This window comes from Neocloeon triangulifer, unplaced genomic scaffold, assembly GCF_031216515.1.
Source record: "Neocloeon triangulifer isolate White Clay Creek 2 clone unplaced genomic scaffold, ASM3121651v1 ptg000013l, whole genome shotgun sequence".
In the NCBI taxonomy this organism is placed as follows: Eukaryota; Metazoa; Arthropoda; class Insecta; order Ephemeroptera; family Baetidae; genus Neocloeon; species Neocloeon triangulifer.
This window is the reverse complement of record NW_026775555.1, coordinates 7,155,790-7,180,932: the sequence shown is the minus strand read 5'-3', so window position 1 is coordinate 7,180,932 and position 25,143 is coordinate 7,155,790. Positions and strand designations below refer to the sequence as shown.

At 36.3% G+C, this 25,143-nt stretch overlaps 1 protein-coding gene across 4 annotated transcripts in view; it reads right to left on the bottom strand.

The window, feature by feature from the left end:
• Positions 1 to 994: 994 nt before the first annotated feature.
• The window catches only part of LOC132199155 (TWiK family of potassium channels protein 18-like), a 124,507-nt gene continuing 100,358 nt past the window's right edge, over positions 995 to 25,143 (bottom strand). For 3 of the 4 annotated variants that reach the window (XM_059623679.1, XM_059623678.1, XM_059623681.1), the window contains exons 6-9: positions 5,347 to 5,572; positions 4,621 to 4,978; positions 3,172 to 3,615; positions 995 to 2,445 (exon numbers count right to left, since the gene is read on the bottom strand). In XM_059623679.1, coding sequence (XP_059479662.1) covers positions 3,403 to 3,615; positions 4,621 to 4,978; positions 5,347 to 5,572 — 797 coding nt within the window. In that variant the 3' untranslated portion in view covers positions 995 to 2,445; positions 3,172 to 3,402. Of the gene's footprint in view, positions 2,466 to 3,171; positions 3,616 to 4,620; positions 4,979 to 5,346; positions 5,573 to 25,143 lie in introns of all 4 variants that reach the window. The other variant, XM_059623680.1, reaches the window with a different exon arrangement.

Below are 25,143 nucleotides of genomic sequence, written 5' to 3'. Positions count from 1 at the left end.
TTTCAAAATAAAATAATTCATATAATTTTATAAATTTTATCGACTTGAACATATTGAAAATCATTCGAACATCACTGTAATCATAGGCAATAATTAAATTAAATATAAATAAATAAATTACACTACGCACAACTAATAAAATTGACGACGAAATAAATATGGAAATTGAATAGCTGCGAAATAGAAGTTATCGGAAACGGCGACGAAATAGAATGGGGTAAGCAAATGGAAAATCAAATAGAAATGGAACGATTCTACCTTATATAGAATTAGAGCCCACCAAGTTTTGCGCCGAAATGAGGATTTTTGCGGCGGCAAAACGGCAGAACACTCGCTTGATTTATAAGTAATATGTTATGATATTTCATATATGAATCGTGCAGACTTGTGGTCTATTGGAAGTGCATGAAAAACCACCTAAATTTCACCACCGTTACAAAAAGTAAATAGGCTAAACACATGCACTAAAAAATAACTCGTGTTGCACGAAAACGTAGACAATTCATGTTGTCATGTTAAAAAAAAAAATAGTCGGAGGTCAGAACTTTTACATGCGCTATTCAGCAGCAGCAGGAATATTATTTTTATAACAATTGAGAACAAGAACATCATTTTTATTTTTCTGACCTAACGAGAAAGTACGCAATTATCTTTTCTGACAAGGAAGATTTTTAAAGAGTGAAATTTTTTGTTTTGTGTTGAGTACGTAAATTGCAGAATGCAAAGAGTCCGAGGTGTCCGATGATCAAGACAAAAGATGATAGGATCATCCAGCAAAGTGCAATGCTGTTGGCAATGCCAAGTGCTTGTGTGCGGACTTTTATTTGTGTTAATTTTCTAAATTCATAAATTCTTTTGCATGTTTTATTAAAAGTTTATCAAAATGCAACCAAAGAAACTACACTATTTTAACTATACAATATAACAATAGGTTGGGTCGTCAAGATTAAAAAAAAAATCTGTTAGCAAAAAACAATCTATGTTTTATTTTGCTCTTCAAACAGTTATAATACACCGACACGGCAATTTCTAAAAATGATATATCTTTTGCTGTAAAGACTTTTCTAATGATTTTCAGGGTTTTTAAAAAAAAAACATGATGAAATGGTTTAGAGGGTTGTTACAAAAGGCTATTCTAAAATTAATGTGAATGCATAATTGTAATGAAGAGAGTTGAAATTGAACAAATTAAATAGATTATTTTTCATTATATATAAAACCTCAAAAATCCCACATTTTGAGTAACATTAGTATTTTTTTACAGCATTTTAAAAGTCAACATTCAGTAGTTCATCTTTGACACTTTTTTTTATATAATCAGGTCCAGTCACAAAACATTATTACATTGATTATCAAGCCATCCAATTGTGGCATTTATCGTTTTTTTTCCCCCATTTAAAATATGATCTTTCTTTGTGCGCTCAATTTGCAATAAAAATAGTTTTTATTGCAATCTGGCGCGTCAGAGGCTTGTCTTTTATCAAGAGATTTTCTTACATGCACATGTATTTACAGCGTTTTTTTCTGGTATGTACACTTAAAGTAGGATTGATTAGTGTTTATTTTTTTACTCATTGCAATAGAAAATTTCATAGGAAAACACTATGAGTCAACTATATCAAGTTTCAAGCACCATTTTTACATTCGAAAAGTAAAAAAAGTAAAAAATAAAGATTAAAAATGATTGCAAAAAAAAACCTTTAATTTGAAAATGCGCAGGAGGTCCAATGGCAGTGAAAACCGATTTGCAACAATTATAAAAAAAGTGTTTGAAGCTCGCAATTGAATCATTGGCTATCAGAGGATCATATTAGGCGCAGCTTTTTGTTAAAAAATTTAAATTTTGTCAGTTGGTCTCCTTGTTAAAGAAATTAAATGAAATACCGAGTCTTGCATGATGTGCTACGTTGTACAAAAGTGTGATGCAGCATTTTTTCCATACTTTGGAAAAGGGTTTGTTCAAAAATATTGTTTATGTAACAAATTCTAAATGAAATGTTTGTCATAAAAAAACTATAATTTATAAGAACTTGACATGATTATTGGCGGCAACACTGAGAAAAATGTAACGAGTCTCTTGCTCTCTCCAGCACACACTGGGGTACACACACCAAATATCCACATTGGCATTTCAATATATCTATTTTTTTTTGTCAACATCTCTGACCGCCAGGAAACGGCTGACTATGATCAGAAAGACATTTCCACGCCGGTATCACAACAGGAACAGCAGCCGTCCTCCTTCGATTATTGTTGCTGTCACATGAAAACGTCCTCGACACCGGCCAACTTGTTTCTATTGGGCGTCAGGTCGTCCTCAAAGGTCACCATCTTCTCCCTGCCGACGCCAACCATGCGCTGTTCGGAGGGCATTCTGCGCGGGGTCGTGTTGCAAAGGCGACCGCCTCCGACCAACGCTGGCAAAGGACCCACGCTGCCATCCACCTGAAGTGCAAAAGTCAATACTATAAAAAAGTGTTAGTATGTTTTATAAATTAAATTCAAAATATTAAAAAGTTTTGGCATCACAAAGCATAATAAAAAAATATATGGTGTATTTCATCAATTCAAGAAGACCTTGTCTTATAAAAAGATATAAAAATTAATTTAATGAAAGTACAATTTTTATTTGTAGATTTAGTATTTTCTCATATCACAATTACCTACGTATTTATTCAGACATAAGAGTATTAAATTCATTGTGAAATTTCCAAGATTATAGAATTTTTAATGAAAAAAAATCTCAATGGATTGCAGTCAGAAAATGTGAAATTTCAATTTCAAACTTCAATTTCTAGCTTCCTTTTGAATTTAAAGTAACCAAACAAGCAGTTAAATTACCATTTTGAGCATTTTGCAACTAATTTACATCAATAAATTTAAAATAAAGTACATTTTTCAATTAAAAATAACAGAAAAAATAATACAAGAAAATAAAATAAAAAAGCTTTTGATTTTGCCAGAGTGAGCGTGCAAAATTCATAAACTTGCATGATACAATAAAAATTTTAAACTTTCTTCTTATATTTTCTTACATTATCAATTAATATTTTTATTTATTTATTTTTTCGAAAAATATATAGCACCTTATCTTTTCATAAGTAATAGATAATATTATATATTATGAAGCAAAAAAGAAATTGAACAAGAAGGTCTATTGAAAATTCTAACCAGGGGTGGCGGGGGGATGATTGTGGAGGAGGCGTTGTTGAGGCTGGTTTCGCTGAGCGCCGGCAGGTTGAAGTCGCTGACGCTGCGCGGCACAAAGTACTCGACCGTGGCCGCCTGTCCGGGGCTGATCATGTCTGGGGGGCGGCGACGCGGAAGACTGTGGTGCAGGGCGGCGGTCGGTGGAGGCGTCAGCATCGTGTCTGAGGTGCCCGGCAGGTCGGGGTTGGTGCGTCAGGAGGTGCCGGACACCACGGCCATGGCCAGGTCGTCGACCTCCGACTCAGAGTGCTCTTCGTGGTGGCGCCTTCGGCGCCGCCGCACCAGGCCGCAGATGCGGCCCATCCTGCGGCCGACGGCCACCACCTCGTCCTGCAGCAGGTTGAAGCACATGGCGATCAGCGCCATGCCCACCAGCAGATATGCCGATGTTGACAAAATCGACACCTGCAAATACGATGAAAATAATTAATATTTTGGTTGCAAGCGTGAAATTTGAAAGGAAATTATATTTTATGCGTAAACAAAATTGATTGACCTCATTAGATAATAATTCATTTAAAGAATTTAAATTTCATGATAATACAATTTTGTGAAATTTTGTACAACGTCGACACCAATAGAAAGCTTAAACTTCCGAGATCAAATAGACGTCTACCCCATTTGCCATTGAACGCCTGGTTCATATAGTTTGTAATTTAATCATTAATGTGTTAATACAATTCAGAATTGGAAAGCATCAAGTTTACACGTTTAATGTGATGATACAGTTTTATTTTACCTTTATTGAATTAAAAAAGTTTTATATATTTATTGAATATCAATTGATATAAACCAAAGTATGGAATTGAGTGCCTGTAAATTTTCAAGTACGCAACACGCTCATCAAACACATTTCAATGTTTAAAATGAGTTCCATTGCAATTATAGAAATGACAAAAAAAAATTGAATGAAGAAATTAATAAATGTCTTTTGTCCATAAATATACATCTTCAAAATTATCAAAAGAAATATAAGCTTTTGTGTTTTAAGAGAAAAAATTAACTAGAAATAAAAAAGCAGCCTTTCAACTGCCGAGACTCAATTCAATTTAATTCAACTCTCACAACAGGTCAATTATTATTTTTGGGGGGGAAAATTACATTGAAGAGAGAATTGGCAGCCAGCCCTAGTAAACAACTTACTAAAACTCATAAGCTTAATTTGAAAGCAAAAGTGTTTCCAAATTAAACCTACTTGCCGAGCTGGAGCCGAAAAGGGAAAAAATTTTAAACAACAGTCACATATGCAATTTTTAACTGAGAAACTATACAATTTTTTAACGCAGAGGGCAGGGAATTCCACTGATTTGCAATTTGGAAAGAAAAACTTTGTAGACAGAGAGCTCTGCTGTGCGACTCTTGAAATATTCTTAAACTGATTGATCCGTTAAAACATAATTATATCAATACCTGCGCGTTTTTGGCCGGCATGTTTGGCTGCGCGCCGGGCAGGAGGTCGCCAAAGCCGATGGTGCCGAGACTGGTGAAGCAGAAAAAGGAGCCCTCGAGCAGCGACCAGTTCTCGAGTTTTTGGAACAGCATCGCGCCTCCGCCGATGTAGGCCGCGATCAGCGCCAAGCACAGTGTCATCGGCACTCGCTGCCGCTGCGGGTGGTGATGTTGCAGCACAAAGTTTTGCCGCGAGTCGGACGGCGTGTCCGCGGGGAAGTCGAGCGGGTGGTTGCGCTCCAGTTTGACCAGTTCTTCTTCGGGGTGCAGCTTCAGGCCCCCGTCCACGCTGTTCTGCTTGGAAGAAATGTGACGCACCCTGGTGCAAAAAAATTTCATTAGCTCTCCAATTAAATTAAAATCTGTTGATATTAATATTTTGGTCATCAATGATAATTAAAAAAAAATTGACTTTTTCCAAATAAATTTAAATATCAAAATTTTTAAAAATAGATACACTTAAAATGAAATGCATGGAAGATTAAGAAACATGGTAATTTTTTATTTGTTTAAAATGAGAATTTTCTTATTTTTTTTTAGTAAATATAAAAATGAAATCATATTTATTATTTATTATTCTTATTCACAAATCAAGTCATGGAGAAGAAAATATAATTAAATCAGATTCATCTACTTATTCTGATTGCCAAAATTTTAACTTTTCAATTCAAGTGAAGGATTCCCGACCTGTAGTTATCGTTGGGTGAAGGTTTTCCGCTATTGTTGGCCGAACTGTTGGTCGAACTGCCGCCGCCGCTGCAGCTACACAGCTTGCCGTAGAGACGACGGAAGTTCCTTGCGAGCAGGTCGCCCACCGTTGACAGGTAAACGAGCATCAAGGGGATGCCTACAAGCGCGTAAACTATGGTCACGATGCGGCCCCATGTGGTTTTCGGCGTTACACCACCATAACCTGAAACACGGGCAAAATAATTATGGCTTTTTGCGATGACGATTAAGTTTCTGAAGGCAAATTTTTCAATTTTATCAAGTAGCATGATATATTATGACCTTAGTTTTGCAAGATTTTGACAATTGCAAAGAAGTTAATTGCTAATTTCATGTATCATTTTTGTTTTTCATAAAAATTATATAATAAATTAAACAAGTTTGTTGTAGATTTTCACGATCCATGGTGATTTCGGCTTTTCCTCAATGGGGTTTGAGAGTTGTTTATTGTTAAAAAAAAACGAGTTATTTTGAAAAACAAAAAATAATAATTAAATTAATTTTATAAAAAAGTTTCCATCAAATAATCAGGGGTTATTTTTTCTTATAAAAATCCTTTACAGTTACAATGTTCCTTAAAATTTTCAAAAATTTGACAATTATTTTTGGAATTATTTTTAAAATTTTAATTTGTATAACAATTTTGGTCAAAATAGAGAAACATGTGTTTTGAGCGTACCTTTCTCAGTAGAGGTCAAGAGAAGACTAAATTATTTTTTTCAAGTTTTTCAAAGGGATTTTTTTAATGAAGGCAATGAAGCAATAAAATCCTCTCCCAAGAGAATTAATTTACTGAGTTTAATTTAAATAAATTAATGTAAAATGTATTGTAATTTATAAACAACAAAATAAGTTTCTCGCATTTGTTTACTGGAATCCACGTGTCGACGAGTGTAGCATTTTTTTTCAGCTTTTTTATCATGCTCGAAAGGCGGACTTCATTTTTCATGCGGCGGCGGCTGCAACTTTTCAGGTGGGATTAAAAACGAATTTAAATTTCGGCTTGCCATGCCTGATGCTACATGATTGCGTTTCGCCGGGAGCTCCATTAATAATACGCCTGTCTTGACGTTACTATTATAACGTTAAAAGCATTCTGCGCCTCGCACACCGCGCGCACTTCTCCGGCTTTTTATTCAATAATAATCAGGTGGTTTGCGTTAAAAGCATCGCCGGGTTTTTCGGGGAGCCCAATCGCTTCCCACGCCGCGCCCCGCCAAAGTAGCCTTCTGAATTAACAAAGTATTTCTCAAAAGTGAAACATCAAAAGCGCTTCTATGGATGGTGTATCGACTGTTGCGTTCAAATAACTTTTCCGATACTTTATACCCTCTCACCACCCTAAATCTTTTGTTGCCGATCATTTATCATATTGGCGTGCGGTTAGCAGAAAACGGCTGATATTTTATACTGCCTTTGAAGTTGCTTCGAGCGTCATAATTTCGATTTGTGAATTATTGCTTCGATTGGAAAACCATAAATATATCAAAATATTTAATACAAAGTGTCGATCAAAATATGAGATATTTTATTTCTATTTATATTAATTTTTTATTTTACTTTCATAAAGAATTTTGAAAAATACAGTATTATTTAGTACATATTAAAACATTGAGAATATTTGGTAAAATAAAATGACCTTTTAGAGTTCATAGCTTGAATAAAATGATTGTTTAATTGAAAAGAAGCGCCTTGTGCATACATAAAAAACAAATTACAGATCGAAGCAAACAGAAAAAAGAGATGTGCTTTAATACTTTAATTTTAGTGTCACCTTGTTTGGTAAAAATCAGACTGGTAAAAGGGGAAAGTAAAAATTATTCACGACAATATTGGACAAAATTAAAGAACAAAAATTTAAACCATTTTTAAACTAAGATTTTTTTACACCAAATTTATTTCATCACTTTTCACTTTTCCGAGGTAACTTTTTCGGTTCGGTTTCAATTTTTTCCCTTCAAGGATTCGTGCAACGTTGCTCTATTGCCGAGTGTGCCTGGCCGGCATGCTTTATCTGCTCACAATCTGAAGCATCTGTTACCAATGGCGGCGTCAGAAAAATAGAAAGAGACGAGACCTTTTGGCCAAGGACCAAATACAAGGGAAACTCGGTTGGAATTTTTATATTGCATTAAGAGCGAAAGGGATGCTGCCGGGGCGGCTTAGATGGGCTCCCCTTGCCTGCCCTGCCGCCGCCGCCTCGCGAGAGAGTTCTTCGATTTTCTTTCATTTGATCAACTGACTCTTTGCCGGCCGTCTCCAGTTCGTCTATAATCGAATTACGTCCTGATCAATAACTTTGCGCCTGAGAATTCCACCGCGACAGGAAAAGAACGTATCGAGTTTCTCATCATGTTGCCATTTGAATCCGTGCAGGGGTGCGAAAAAGTGCGATAATATGAGTCCCATTGATTTTGAAACTGCTCTTTGGGGAGCCATGATTTTGTATTAGAGCCAAAAAGTGATGATGAAACTTAGGGGAAGCAGGGTTGAAATGTTTTTAAAATTATTGAATTCTCACACAAAGTCTACCCTTATTTATTTCCATTATATTTTGTTCAAACGAGCCAGAATAATATATTATAAAAAATTATTAAATATAGTACAAAAGTGAAGAAAACTGGTGTTTTCCTTGTTGAAATAAAACGAGTTTGAAAAGAATGTGGTAATCCAATGTTAAAATCAGCATTTATGCAAGAAAACGGCTGGTTTTTATTTATTTTAATTTTAAAGGAAATAAATAAATAATAATGTAATTCCTAAATATTGAATTTTAATTATGCTGTTCATGTTTGTATTATTTGCACGTCAAATGTTAATAAAAAGAACATTGTTGTCCTTCGATTAAAACAATGAAAAGTAAAAATGTAATTATTAAATAAACTTCCAGCTTTCTCAAACATTTTGTGATAAAAACTAAAAAATTAATTAACAAATGATATAAAAACATCATTTCTAATTGCCATACGACATGGTTTTGCTTTCGGTTGCAATTTCGTTTTTACTTTTCAGCAGCCCAAGTAAATGTTTAATATGAAGTACCAGAGGACGAGTTTTAGCTCCACAATGGTGTAATCCGGCCAAATGAAAATGATACAGAATTCAACTAAATAATGGCACATCCGCGAATTGCAAAAAAAAGAGCGCTCGCCAAAAATTCCGCAACGCTATCGGAATCACGTGAAATATTATCAGTGGCGAAACAAACCAGCGCAGCGCATGATTGAAAAAAAGTACGAGCACATGCAGAGGCGCAATTTGCCCACGAGGAAATTAGATTTCATATCAATGGAATTTTAATCAACTGATATATTCGCCGAGCATATTATTTTTGCAAGGGAAACTGCCTGCCTCGTCGGGCATTATTATTCCAGGATAAAGCCATTGATGTGTTGGGATGAAAAAGAGAGAGACGAGGCGAGCAGGCGGTGCGCTTGCCAGAGAGATGGAACAACTTCATTAGTGCCAACCAGCCCCACCAAGGCACAAATTAAAGCCTCGAGCTGACTTGCTGAAATCTCCGGCGCCGATTTATCAGCCCGAAAAAAGGCAAAAACTCCATTAACACCGACGTGACATTTTTCAACTGGGGGATTTCCAATGTCTGCATGTCTGGTCGTTGGCTTTGCGAAGGTATTGAGACAATTGGTGCGGGAGGGAATGACAATTTCGGCGATGGCGCAGGGCTCTAACGTGAAACGTTTACAACCGAGATTAAAATAATGAAAACTCTCCCCCTTGATGCTAAAACTCATGGCTTCAACGAAAGTGGTAAAAAATTATTAAAACGTCAAAACTAGCTCTTAAATATTTTTCAAATTTTCAAACAATTTATCTTACTAAAATAATGAGTTAATATTCTTAGCATCTTTTTACATAAAAAGTGGTTATTTTTGTGACTATAAATACTAAAATGAGGTTAAATATTTTATTATAAAAAAATACCAATAAATAATTGAAGGACTTTTGTGATTTCCAAAAGAAATTGTAATTTTTTTGAATATTGCGTTTGTGCTTTGTTGAAATCACTATGTTGCATTGCATTTTTTTGTGTAAATAAATCTCTAATCTGAAATACCATACTAAATATTTAAAAAAAAAAAACATTCAATTAAATTGAATTTTATATCTTGTTTTTCGCATAAGAAATATTTTGGTTTTGCATATCATTAAGGCAAATAATGGTTCTTATCATTATCTTGGATTCCTACAAATGTGATTTTCAATCACATCATGAAAAAAATGCACAAAATAATTATTTCCAATCCGTCTTGCCGCTCTCGCAAATATTGATCAACACACGGTACTCCTTTGTTCTCAGCGAAATATTATCGTTCATGATGCTCCGTCTGAAAATAAATAAAACGTGCATTTTTTCCTCTAACAAAAGGTACATAAATGCAAAAAATATCATCAAAAGAGAGTCGAGCCCAAGTGCGAGGCGGAGAGAGCCTGTGAGAGGAACACGCGGCAGTGCAACAAAAGAGCGAGGGATGAAATTCAGGCCTTTGAAGTCGGAAGGTTCTGCTCATTCTCCCTCTCTCGCTCTTCACGGAAAGTCTTGATAATTAATTTCCACCGTGAATGCCCGTTCTGCAGCCAGCAGTTCTCGTGAGTTAAATTGTACACGGTGCTGCACAAGACTGATATTATAGAGTTGGAAAATGGAAAGGAGGAAGTGAATGCCAGATGATGCTCACATATATGAATATTGTATCAATATTTGAATTGAATATGTTTTTCGACTGAAGAGAAGTTTGGTTTTTGTAATGGATAAAATTGCATAAAATGAAATTAATATAATGCATCTTTTAACTTGGTGAAATCATATTTCTAATAAAATCTTATATAATAGGCCAAATTTTCCATTTTCCTGAATCTTAATTTCAAGGGGTAAATTAATTAAGATTCTACCCTGATATTGATTAAAGGGTTCAATTTTCAGTAAATATTTTGTAAATAACAATTAAGCAGAATAAAAAATTTGTTACTTTCTAAATTATTTCTATATCCTAAACCAGGCAAATTAAAACTTTTTTCAATCGTTTTAAACCAGAAAACAGACTGCTTGGGAAATAAAATTTACAACTGCTTGCCAGGTTTTAGAGGTTCTTAAAAAATAAGATTTCATTTCCTGCTAAAAAGCCGGCTTGCTTTCTTTCTTCCTGCCAAGCCTTCTCAGCCTCAAAACCTCTCTTTTTCAGCGTCATTTAAAATTAAAATAGCTAATAAAATGTTACAATGTGTAATATATTCAAACCGGCTTGACGCCCTCTTGCCTTCTCTTCTTTTCGAGGCGGAGGAGTTTTTCATAAAAATTTCGCCTCGCTCTCTCTCTTTTCTCGCCAACATAAAAAGCATTTATGTGGCAGTCTCCAAAAACATGGAGTAAAAGCGACTGCGTCTTTCTCCTGCGCTTGGAGATGAATCAAGAAAAAAGCAATTTGAATGCAGTGATTTATTTTACGGCACGGTCTGCGGCGCAGCCAGCGTTTTAAACTGTTTTTAATGGCGTTGTAACCCTCTCTTCGCTGCTTTTCCATATTAACACGCAGCGCGCGCTGAATTAGCTGGCGGAAGAAATATGAAAACAGGAAGGGATGAAGGCGGCGGAAAAGAGAAGCTACGAACCTGCAGGAACCCGGCTCCAGAAAAAAGTCCCTGATTTTGAGAGAGAGAGGCAATTTATTTCAATGGAATGGGACGATGACATAGGCTTAAAACTTGGATAAATCAAACTGATTGAAATGTAAAATTTTTCTAAAATTCCTATTATTTATGGTGATTTGAATTTAAAGTCGGCTTTTCCTTGACGGATTTTTGTGAGTTGTTTATTGTTTAAGAAAAAACGATATTCTACTTTTTTCTTTAACAATAAACAAATCACAAAAATCAATCTAGGAAAAGCGGACCTTTTAAATTGAAATCACCATGAATCAACCCTCGAACGTGAAATTCTAACACGAAATTCTTATTATTTATTATGCTTTGCTTTTGTAGTACATAATTTAATGTATTTGAATTATGAAATTACCAATGTTTCCCGACTTTCCTAATTTAATTATAATTTATATATATTTTTTTTTAATAATTCAATTATTTAAGGACCTACAATTTTAAATTTTAAGCTATTAAGTAGAATCTAAATTTCAAATAAAAAAAATTACGCTGTTGTTAATGTGCTAAATTAGTGCCTTCTTTTTCTCTTTTTTTAGAAAATTCAAGGTTAAAAATGACTTTTGCCCCAGCAATATAACATTAAAAATATTTGGTGATTTGCTTGATTGCAGTAAATTCTTGTGATATGCACAATTAAATAAATTTTTGTAAATTTTATTTTAATTCAAATCAACAACATGCACTATAATTTCGTTTGATTTTAGTTATAAAAGCAAATCTGTTTTGAATTTTATTAAATTTCAAAGTTCTGAAACCTCATTTATGTTTGAATATAGTTATGATGAAAAACGCGTTGCTGAAGGTATTGACGCGCTGATGGGAAGAAATTCTCGCTGAATTATTGATCAGGTTGGCGCGAGGCGCGACGAATTACTTCGTCAGAAACTTGCGACACGGCGATATTCCCAAGTGGGACTTCGCCAAGCGAGTATGCTACCTGTCGACCTTAATTAGGATCAAGCGGAGGCGCCGAGTTAAAACGCATCCGTCGTTTCCAGCGCAATATTACACCCTCTCCTTTCTCCAAAACTAAAGCACCCGAGGCTGGAGAGCTCTAAATTAAATGCGATCACTGATTCCGCCGCACAGTTCCAACTTCAGCTGTCGTGCGATTGCATTTTGTTTCACCACCACAGAGATATGAAATAATTTCTTGAGTATTCGAGTGACAAGTTTTATCGCTACAACTGCGCAATTCAAAACTTCCCCGCAGGCATCACAAGTTTTCGAAATCGACTGGTTCGTCGACAAACACGACGAAGAAGCATAAAATATAAAAATCTGAATAGGTTCCTTTGAAGTGTTCAAAAGCCAATTAGTTCGCTCCGTATTCTTTCATTACATAGTCCTTTTGATAAAGGTTGGAGAAATTTTATTTTTATAAAATAATTGCTACATTTTTAAACTTTAAGAAAATGCAGCTGTTTTTCTAATTAGGTTTTCGTTGCAATTTACTTTTTTTCCTTATCACATCCCAAATTTTATGTAGGTTTTTTTTAATTTTTTACATCGAATACAAAATAAATAAATTAACTAAAATGATTTACAGGGAATCAGCAAAGAACTCAAATTTCTTGTCTTTTTCCCCAATTTGGGCTTTTTGTCTCTATTTTTTTCTTAAAAATATCTGACCAAATGCACAAAAGTCCCCCATTCCGTGTATCAATCTAAATTATTCATCACAAAAAGTGAACTCCAAGTGAAAAACAAAAAACGAAGAGCGCGGCAACTTTTTGTTGTTCTCGTCGAGGTTCGGGATGTGTAATTTACGTCACACTAACGCAAAATGAATAAATAATGACGGTCGCCGCTCGTCAATAAAAAGTTAGAAGCGCCAAAGTCACCGATATATTTCTAGTTACTCGCGTCGTCCTTTTTTTTGCACACGGCGGCGTCGGTGCACGGGCATTATTATTTTACCACCGCGCGCTGAATAATTAATGTGCGGCCCTTTTTACGACCTGCATCTTCTTTCATCTGCACGCTCTCTGCGGAGCCCGTACCAATTTTCGCTAATACCTGACATTGATACTGCAACGGAGAGGCATTAACGGGCTATTGATGCGATGTGAAAGGATGGAAAATTATATTTTATGGCTGCATATTTAGAAAAAAAAAAATGCATCCCATGTCAGTTTTTAACTTCATAGGGAAAGAAAGAAGAGATTACGGCATTCGCTGAAAAAATTCACGAGCAAAATTTATCCAAAGGTAAAATATTATTGAATTCATTTGCAACCGGATTCATGGAATTAAATTCAATCAATTTGAATTACTTTGTAAAAGGATAGAAAACTCAATCCAGGTTTGATTTGTAAGTTTCCTTTAATAGAACTAAAAACTTATCACGAGTTTACTTTCAACGTGGCTAATAGATACGAACGTGAGGTGGAGTCAAACGGTATATATAAGCTTTGTCTACGAACGTACATTACGATAATTAAATGCAACAAGAGGGAAAAGAGAGAAAGAGCGAGAGAGCAGCGCAGAGAAGTGAATGGCGCGATAATAGCATGGCAGAGTGCGGAAAGGCAGCGCAAAGTTTTGCCATTAAAACTTTATATTTCGTGCGTACAGAGTGTGGAGTAGTGACAATGGAATTATACCTCTCGCAAGAGCAGATTCACTTCTTGCAGCGTGCAAATTTCATTCAAAGACTAGCTCGGTTGGTATAAAAGGTAAAAAGAGCCAACTCTGATTGATAACGGGGACAGAATTAACGAGCTCCGGATTTGCTTTGGTGGATTAACTGCGCCGTTGCATTGCTCATTAAAATATATTAAATTCCGCATCTCATACGAACCAACATCAAATTTCAAATTGAAATCTAATTAAAGAAATAAGTGAAGAATTATGTTTGTCAAGAAGAAGTAAAAAAAGGAAAATAAATTTGTGATTTGCATGATGAAATTGACATTCAAGGAAATGAAAAGATCGGGCTTTCCCTTGTTGAAAATTTTTTTATATTTAAAAACAAATGGCTCTACCAATTTTGGTCACGGTCTGCAAAAATCAGCAAAATTGACGGAAAAAAATGACCAAATTTAAAAAAATCTTAATAATTGTTTATTTTCTCCAATTATACTGATTTTTGTATATTATTTCTTGCTCTTGAAAAAGAGTCGCAGACCGTGACCGAAACTGCCATTTGTTTTTGAATAAGAAACAATTTCTGCAACGAGGAAAAGCCTGATCTCTTCATGTCCACAATTTTTTAATGTAAATTTTTTTTTAATTATGAACACATTTATCTCCAAATTAAGCAAATAATACTCGGTGAAGCATTGAAATGTTTTTTTTATGGTATGAAAAATATTGAAACACGTCCAGCAAAGTAAAAACAAAACGTCCAACATTTCACAAAGTTTTATTAATAATTTTACACAATTTTCGCAAAGCACCTAAAACTAAAGGTGAGCTTAAAAGATCTCATCAAAATGTTCAAAGAGTTTTTTGCTTGAGGATCAGTTTGTCCGAAAGAGAAAGGTAGAGCGAACTGACATTTGCAGGCGCCCAAGTTTTTGCAGGTATTAATTAATTTGAATGTAATAAAGCTCTAGCCGTCGGCGGGCCGTGTGAGAGATGATTCCGTTGAAAACAAACGAGCCAGTCGCAAATTTAGTAGGGTAGCAGCATCAGTTGGTTTCATTAATGGAGCCGCCCGGCCGCCCTCCCGCCGTCGGACCCGTTCCATAAAGTTAAAAGTTCGAGTGTAATAGTCTAGTGCGGAGGCTCCTCGAATCATAAATTCCAGCACGGCGAGTAAGATGTCGTGAGATACGGGCTTGCGAGCACAAGTTAGATTATACGCGTGCCCTCCGAGACACTCTCTCTTTTCGTCCGTCAGCGGCTTTAATTAAATTTATGCACTACTCGCTCTTAGCCGGGAAATATTTCGCTCATCTCGAGAGCCATATGCAGTTCCAACTCGAGCTCCGACTCTTTTAAAGCCTCTCTAGGATTTCCACGAGAGATGCACGCGCGTAATTTCAACCACTCTGCGCACAAGGGATGCCCCCTTTATTTGCATGCGTGTTCCGAGCGCGGAATCATCGTCGAATAAACAGAGCCTCCGCGTGCAGGTGGATTAAACATAAAATATGCAAAGCCCGCTGGTCTCTCTCTCGCTGGGTTAAAGGTTTTTACGGCATCAAGCGCGATTTGCGAAAATGTTTATTTCGGCCGCACCATTTACGGAATTGATGGAAAAGTTACCGCACTGCTTGTTACCGTGACCAAATTTCAGGCGGTGCCATTAACAATGTTTTTTTACAATTTGAAATAGGATAATTAAATTTTATGGATTATTCAAATCCCTATTGTAACTGGAAGATAAAACCAGCATAAAACGAAAACACACAAGAATCAAATTTCATAAAATTTTATTTCCTGCGCATTCGTGCAAAAACAATTTAAACAAAAAGTAAAATTAAAAGCAGATTTATAAAAAGGGTTAATGAATTGGCGAGTTGTGGTCTACAGATTGTAAGATAGATTAATATAGATGATTTTGGTTACAATACAATAACGACAAACCAAATTAAATCCATTCGTTTTTATTCTCATTTGCTAATTTATATTTTTCAAGCATATTTTATAAGATTCTATCTTAGAGGTGAATTTCTCCAGGGGATTTAAACAGGCCCCTTATTGATCTGAAGTTGATTGAAGCTGTGAAAAATTGTAAAATCCACACATCACAGGAAGCCAAAACTCAAAAGTTTTAAAAAAAATATTTTCAATTTTTTTTAATGACTCGAGTAAAGTAAATAACAATAATAATAAATATAATAATCATAGTCATAATAAAAATGTTAATACATAATAATATTAATTATAATGAAAATGATGATAGTAATTATTTTAATAATAATCTGCATGGATTTTATTACATATAACTTGCTTGGTTTGAGAACACGCTAATTTTGATAATATGGCATGTGTGAAATTAGCCTCACCGACCAACTTCACCCGAGGAAGGCTTACGTAGACCACAGGTCCTCCTCATTCAAATTCCCGGAACCGAAATAGATTCAGTCAGACGTCGTCATTACTTGCACCGTTTCCAAGACAAAAGGGTTTGGGCAATTTGAACTTTGAACCCGTCATCGTCATTCCTCTTGCACAGGTGGCGACGAGTTTCTCTCTTTAGCGCAAAGGACCGTATTATTTGTAAGTAGATCACACACAACAATGGGCAAAGTCAACAGAGCGCTTGTCACAAGCACCTGCGTCGCGCGAGCAGAAATTTCTGATTGCCAGTCTGGGAATTTATTTGTCACCGCACTACCTGTGTCGGTGGCGCTGAATTAAACGCGGAAAATGAATGCGATCGTTGATGCGATCTCGAACGCTCCGCTTGATAATTGTGTCGTATGAGCTGCTGCTGAAACGTGTTTATTTTATCTATCATCTCGCTCGGTTTTTACCAGAGAGGATAATTAAATTTCATTCACATTTCCTCTGGAACAACGTGTGGAAAACTGAAAAACTATAACGTTTTATTTAAATGATTATTATTCAACGAATTTAGCTACCAAAAATCAGAGAACGGGTTTCTGTTTTGAAAATATTCCATTATTAATATTAAAATGTAACTTCCAAAAAAATTTTAACTAGCCTTTTCCTTGTTTATATGAAATTAAAAAAATTTAGTTCCATTCTGCGTCAACAAAATGATTTGTTTTCACTAATGAATGAATTGAGAGCCCTCGACGAGGCTCAAAATCTGGTATCCCAATTTAATTATTCCAACGCTTGTTCCTTTGAGCGAAGGGTTGGCTTGTGTAACTTTTCCTTCCTGCCAGACGGACGCAGATTAGAATGTGTCACGGAACGCGCAAATAGTAAATTTGCCTAATGGATTCGTAGGCAATAAAGCGCACGCCGCAGCCATTAATATTAATTGTGGCGGGCGCAGATGTGAGCGCGCACATCTTTCGCAGGTGCCGAAATAATTATAAATTGCAGTCGAATTCGTTTTTGCGAACCATATATCAATTTCGGGGGCAGCATAAGGAAGAGAGCAATCAGTTCGCGGAAAGAGAGAACGTCATATCAAACCTAATTTCACTTATCTCGCCGATGGGGTGATGTATTTTTGAGAGATGCTGCCGAAACGTGCGCGGTAAGCAGCAAACATCTCTCTCGGAGAGAAAGAGAATCGACGTCTGCATCTGACACTTACGATCTTTTGATAGACTCACAATCGAGCAGCAACTCCTGATCCCCGTCGATCCCGCGTGTCAAGGGGCGGAACGTGAAAGGAGTTCGACGCGGAAAAAATTAAGTTTTCGACTTTGATTCGGGCTCCTTTGCCGAAATGACACGTATTTGATTTTGCAGTAAACGGTAAACACACTCGGTGTTTGACTTTGGCCTGTTGACTTTGCATCGAGTGTGTTTGCTGCGTTTTGAGCAAACAAAATAGGCTCTTGACGGCGCGCTGCGTCCGTGGCATGGTCTCGTTTGCATATTTTATCGCATTCGGGCCAAATCAAATCTCCCCAGTCGGCAAACACCAGCACGCCTCATCGGCAATTTCGCCTTTCTTGGTATAAAATACACAGCGCTGATCGACGGGATAAATTTGTAATGCGTGTGCTCACATGGCTGCAACGGTGGCAAATAACGCAACAGTTGAGTTTGCCTTTCGAATCCGCCAAAACTCAATATTCTATGCACTTCTAACAATTTTTTCAGTCTGTTTTTACAAGAAGATAGCATTGGTGCCATTTTTGTAAACAAAAAATATGATAGATGATTAAAGTATTTATAATAAAATTATTCTTCATATTTTGTAAAAATGTAAATATTTATTTTATTTTTAATTATTTAAACAAGTAAAAATCTTTGTATTACAAATCAACAAGATTAACAAGACTCTCTTCCATCAATGATTAAAAGTGAAGAAATTCAAAATTAAATATTTTCATTTTATTTTTTGGTTACTAGCAATAAACTTATTTACAAACTTCACAGTATCATCCCGTTTCAATGAATTGAATCCTGATTTTAATATTTTGTGCTGCTTTCTCCATCTCTAATCAATCGTACGCAGCGCTGGGTGTTAACAAAAGATTATTTTTCTTTCGTTTCACCAACTTTAGAATAAAAAGGAACAACTTTTTATATTAAAAGCCGCTGAAATAAGACATTCCTGCGCTTTCCCCATTATTATTATTATTATTTTTTCCCTCCGAGAGACAAAAAAAAAATGGAAAAAGCGCTATTTCCTTTTCCACGTCGTTTTCTGTCACAAATGATCGTCGTCACGATATCAGCGTCAAAACTTTCCTCCGCAAAAACCTGCTGCTGCCACGAAGCCGCCAAAAAAAGAGAGAAAGAAACACTCCCCTGAGAAAATAGAGGCAACTTGGACGTCGTAATTAATAACACGGAAAAATGATGGCGCCGGGCATTATATTTGTCATGTAGCTCTCATATAGAAACTTTTTATTGGCAGATATGGCAATTTAATTAGCGGAAACATTTCTAGCAGCGCAGAGAATTATATTTGGCCTTTTTTTATCCTCACACACAGACAAAAGACACGGAGCGAAATTTAATTAGTCACATTTTTAACAAAAAACACACGAATTTCCTTAAATTCGCATAAAAAGAGGGAGATGTTTTTGAGCACGGCGCTCTTCAAAGAGAAACCTTTTCGTAACAATTCTCTCTCTCTCCTCTGCACTTTGGGCTGTTCGCGTTCAGCCCCGGTTCTGCTGGTTAGCAGGGTTGTAGTCCTAAAATTTTCTTAATGGAGACGGTGGTGACGTCACAAATAGAACCCCTGTAAAGTAGGCAACCCCTATGCACAAGAAAATTGCGGGTTGCCTAAATGCAAATATTTTTTCCATACGACCCTCTTGGCCCACAGATGCGCCCGACCTATCTTTTTTTAAGGTGCGTCTCTATTCAGCAGGTAATACCCTGTCGAATTGTTAAATCTGACCACTTAACATTTTGTGGCAAATAATAAGGAAATTCCCCCTAAGAGGATTAACCACCTTTTGTGAAAATGCCAGGGCGAGCCTTCTTGTTTGGCTGTCACCAGCATCCATTTTTAACAAAATGATACAAAAGAATTTAATCCTAAACTTCGCCGCAGCCACGCAACAGAAAATAAATATATTCTTTACGAATTTTGTGATCAATTCAACAATTTGAATGTATGAAATTAAAAAATGACCGTCTCCCTCCGTCACCATGGACTGTTTCTTAATGGAGGCGCGTCACCTCAAAAATTCCTTAATGGAGGCGCCGTTACCCTCCGTCCCCCTAGGACTACAAGCCTGCTGGTTAGTATCATTAGGTCATTACATGCCTCCACATTTCTTGCTGCGAGGAAGCCTTTTGCATTTGCAAAATTTGATAACATTCATCCCCAGCAGGTTTTTATGGCGATTCCGGCTAAAAACGCTTTTGTTGCTCTTTGTGCGTCGCTCGTGCAGAATTCGCCCTGCCAAATTCAATTCCGTGGCCGCGCACCCGGATCGCGAATGAAAATATGAAGTGGAAATATACACTTAATATATAATAAGACGCCGTGTTAGCAGTTGCGTTGCAAAAAGGCAATTCAAAAGACCGAATTATCACTAATGATTCCAGTTAAACGAGTTTCCTTTTGTAACCGAAAAGGAAATAACTTTGTAACAAAAAATCAACAAAAAACAACAGGGTTTTCAGTGAAACTTGAAAACAAATATGAGAATACGGAAAAATTACACTAACTTTGAGAAAATTCAAGAATAACTGTCTTAAAATATTTTCCTATTTTTGTCTTTTTACTGAAATCACTGCATTTTTTCAATTTTTCACAATTTTCAAAGTGATTCTGGGAAATAAAATACAAAAAATGACAAAATTTCTGGCTATAATTTTTCAGGTTGTTGAAAATGATGCAAACTAAAAAAAGTGGCAGAGCGCGCGGCTTTAATTTGCTGCCTGTGTTCGCAGCTCCGCCCATTAAATTTCACTCAAAAGTTATGAACGAAATTTTTTACGGCCGGCGGCGTGTGCGTGTATGCAAAATCGGCCCACTTTGCTGCGCCGATTATTAAATAAAGTTGGCCGAGAGACAATGTATGCACCAATAAATTATTCGGCTGGCAAATTTTCCCTCCACATGTGCTGCACGGCATAATGCGTGCCGCCGATATCAACATAAATCACACGCGTGAGTGTGCATTATAAATTGTTCAATGTTGTTTGCATAAATCACTTAAGAAGGAGCTGCAGCATCTTGGATTATATTCGTTTCAAATCAGCCAGGCCGGCCAGATCGGCCACGTGCCGCCTCTTTTTATCTTCCCTGCAGTCATAAATTCCACCTTTTTTGTTCCATATACCGGAGGGCAATCAATGTTTTTGATGTTTCTGCGCAATGCTTTTGCCTGTAGAGATTTCCAATCTCAAAAAATAAGAGCGAACGTAAATTTATTTGCGGTTCAAAATTTAACTTTCAGTTCTGTGGACCAATTTTTTTTTTTTTTTTTTTTTAAATATTCCACCAGTTTTTAATTTCTATGAGTCAGGTTTGGAAATAAAAGATGAGTGAAAAATATAGAAAAATGCGAAACGCGTCCCTCGGGGTAATTCCAAGTCTATTATTTTTTTCTGCCGAGAAAGACTGCTCGCTGAAAAGCATAAACATCTTTTTCTTCTTTTGTTTGCCCGTCATTTTCCCATCAAATCTAGGACGAACATTTTTAGCATCCCCCGCTGGAAGTTGGTGCCGGTGCGGGCCGTTGACCCCGCGATGCACTTGGGACGGCTCGTATATTCCGTGCCGTCGTTAGAGCAAACTAAGTAAGTTCTCTCATAGTCGCATGTCGCAAGAGCTGCTCTCTGCGGAGGCGCCTGTCGCCCCTCGAGGCATTCCTTTCGCAAAAGAGACTGCGCTCAGTTTGACTTACTGCCTCGCTATTTGCACTGCATCCGATAAATTAAATTTCATGCTGCGCCTTTTCCGTCCAAGTAAGAACTATGGCAGGCTCCGACATGACATTTCATTCTTCTATCTCTGGTTTTATCCGATTTATTTTTCTGCAGGGAAGACGATTTAGGTAAAATTTGGCATCAGAAGTCAAATATCTCAATGAATTTTTATCTAAAATCTTTTTTTTTAATTAAATTTTTTTAAATTTATTACCCCAAAATAAAAAAAAATAAGTTTTATAAGTGCATGTGATCAATTTATTGAGATTTGTGTATGATTTTCCACACATAAAATTTGAACCTAAGTATAATGATTTCAAATTTGCATTAAATTTCTCTATTTTGTCTAAATAATACCAAGAAACTTTTTGTTTTCGATTGAATTTAAGTGAATTCTCGTTTAAATAACGTTTTTGTTCTACCTCTGAATTAAAAAAGGCAGTAAAAGCAGTCTGGGCCAACTTTAAATTTATTATAAGACTGCTGAGAACCGAACTCGCTCTGCTCCCCAGGTCGTAAATTTCGCCAGCGTCTCTGCGACAGGTCGGCACCGTCGATCCTATATAGTCGTGGCACGTTTGCGGCCGCAGGGGGCCGTCGCGCTTCTTCGCCAAGGTGAACCGACCGCCTTGGCGCGGCCACCTTTAAAATGCAAAAGAGCAGCCGAGCCGTCGCAAGGAGCCACTTTTTTGCATCCGATGCCACTGCATCTCTCAAGACTCGAGAGAGATAAGAATTTGCATGTTGACGACATCAGAGAGGAAGAGATAACACGCCAATATGCGGATGAGCCGGCCTGGGATGGCTGCAGAAACTGCCTTTGATCGCCAATTTCATTAGGGCAACTGCTTTGCATACATTCCCCCCTCATTTTATTTGCACCAAAGCGACGGGAAATAATTTTGCGACAATGTCGCGACGGGGAACACCAAGATTGCCAGCAGAGATAGCAAATTTCATTAAATGCAGAAGTCAAAATTACCGTTCATGAAGTTAATGAAGAAAAGACGGATTTGAATATTAAGACAGCAGCTTTTTACTCTACGTAAATAAAATTTTTTTGATCCAGAATTAAATAAATACTTTTATCTTATTGGTTTTTATAACTACAAAAAAATTGATCATTGTGTCTTTTAAAGCAATAAATGAAAAAATTAACCCTCGCAAATATAAAATGTTTTCAGAATTATGTTAATTTGTAAATTAGAAAATTAATTTATTTAAACTTTAATTATTCCTTGGATATTTGCTGCATAAAATAATAATGGTCCCCTCCAAGCTAACGACCAAAACTTTTCCTCTTATCCTTGCTTTCAATTCGCAAATTCCTCTTGGAATTCCCTTGGCCCTTCTCGCGACTGAAAAATGCACTCGGCCGGCTCTTCTCTATATACACCCTCTGCACAAGCGCCGAGTCTCTTTTTATATATCGAGCCCCAAGTGTTCATGTTGTGCCCCGGCAGAATTGGAGTAAACCACCCTCTCATGCCACACGGGGCGGCGGGCAAAAACTTTCCAAATATGGAGGAGACCGGCAATAACAAAACTCGTTACACTTGCCATAAAGTTAACTCCTTTTTTACAAAAATAAAATTTTACATGCGCGCTTTAATGCGAGCCAGGAGGGACAAAAAGAAGCGCGTTATTATTTTCATTGTGCAGCAAGAGCGTCTCGCGTCCTGCTGAGAGCGCAAATAACGCGCTCTTTTTTGTGCAGCCAGAGAGAGCGAAGTGAAATCTCAATTAATGGATGCATTAGTCACGACCGGATAAACATACGCGCAAAGAAGCGCTATTCGTGATAAATAAATTCACCGTCAAAAGCCTTGCGTAATCGTAAATCCTCTTTCCAGCTCAAACTACTCGCTTTTTCAGAGCATTAAACTGCCAGACTAAATTTTTTCTAGCAAATTTTACTCTCTATGTTTTAGATTTAAGTGAGCTTCAACCAGGATATGAGATTTTTTTAACAATATTTTCAGCTTCTCGCTTTCAGCCAAAACGTAATGTTTAAAAATTTTCTCAAAAATTTTGGTTCGTTGATGGTAAGAGTCATTTTCATCACAGTCCGTCCATATTTAACTTAATTAATAGGGGTGAGATTTGAATTAAAAATTTCTTTGTTTTGTGTTAAGCAACTTATATCGTTAACAACCGGTTTTTTAGTCCAGTGTCCTTTTTTTGCGATGCAATGTTTACTACGAATGGAGAATAAAAAAATAAATCTTAAATCTTACTTGTTTAGACATTATAAAAATTATTAGTATTGTTATTAATTCGTACAAACGTCACATTGTTTACATTCAATTTGAGAGGACAATTTTGTTAAGAAAAAGGTATTGTTGGACAAAACGGCGCCACCAATTGGCAAGAATTTTGCTAAAACTTCAAAGATTAATGATTTTGTTCTTATCACTTATCAAAACTTCTACCACAGGTAGATCTTGTTCCACTGGGCGTCTGATGATCCAGAAGGAGAAATAATTTGACGCCTCATAATTCAATAATAATAATAATAATAATAATAATAATATCTCCAAAAAAATTGAATTCGGAAAGGTATTTTTTCCAGTTTAAACAACTAAATACTTTAATTATATTCATTGTTTATGTGAAAAGTATTTTGTTGCAATGAAGAAACTGTGACGATGACCCAAAAAAGAATAATATTAACAACAATAACAATTCTAAATTAATATAACTCAACTGATATTTGCGACTCATTGTAAAATCTCCATTGTTTCAATTTACAAACATCCATGAATGTTGTTGCTTATGGTGTTGCGAGTAATTTAAACTGACACGGCGGAATGCACGTTGCGTCGCGGTTTGACGTTTTAATACTACATGGTGGGTGCGACCGGGCGTAATGAGTGTGATGCCGGCAAGTTAATTTTTTTTCATACACACCCTGCATAATTATGAGCAGCACGACTAGCACGAGCCGGTGGCGTTTGACGTCCGTACCGAGAGGATGATTATAAAATGCACTTGTGTGTGTGTTTTGAGCGCGTGCAGTAATTATATTTCAATTTGCAAACACGGCAGGCGAGAGAGCTTCGCTCGCCGCGTATGTATATAATTATTCAGCGCCTGGTTGGTATGCAAAGTGCGCGACATCGCTCGAATTATCCGGCGGGCGTTGGTTCGACGAGTCCTCCGTCGGCCCGTTCATCGATTAAAATATTAAACGACGCGTAATTAGTGTCGCAGACAACAACTTGCAGCTCATTAGCAAGATTCTTGCTGCTGTGCGGAGCGAGTTTGGCTCCTCATCCTGCAGCGTGCGTTCTATAATTCGATTCGCGTGTCAGAGCCGCGCGCGCGGATTCACAGATGCGAAATTCTCATCAGGCAAATGAACTTCGATTGCTTTGAGGACATTAATTTGCGCGTCCCTCCGGGAGTGAATCTAATTAGTTGTGAGTGCAGCTTTATTATTATTATTTGGTCCTGGGAATTGGGAAGTGTTTGCTGCAGGCCCTGTAGCGTGATCAAAATTTGATTTTTTTTCTCCGTGCTTATTTCTTCGAAAAAATCAAATTAAAATATATGGCCCTTTTCGTGAGATGTGTTAACAATTTTATTTGCAGAAAAATATTGATTAATATTGCGAAATATAAGATTAAATTAAATTTCTAAATTATTGTTACTTTTAGACCAATGGTAAGCTCAATTATCTCTAAGCAATGGTTATTTTTCTTCAGCAGACTTCCGATTTCAAGAATTGACCTTTAAATACCTTCAATTTGTAATTTTTTTAATTGTTTAATTGTTTTTATTAAAATTTAAGTGGGTAAATAAATAAAATTAAAAAATTATTTATATAAAAATAGGACGTAATAATATATACAAATTTAAACTAAATTAATTATTTCAAACAACCTTTTTAATAATAAAAATATTTTCTGTTGGTACAATAAAAAAAAAATTTGTTTTCAATTTGAAACCAGACGCAAAAAATGTTGATTTCTAAAATTTTATTAGCCAAGCAAGAAACAGCTGACCTTGACACGACAGGGGACGGCAAGAAAAAACAATATATCACACTTGAGCCGTTAATATCTGACGGTGGAGGGCAAAAAATTGATATCTTAATAGACCCTCTCAGCAAGTCGACTGATTTTGGCACAT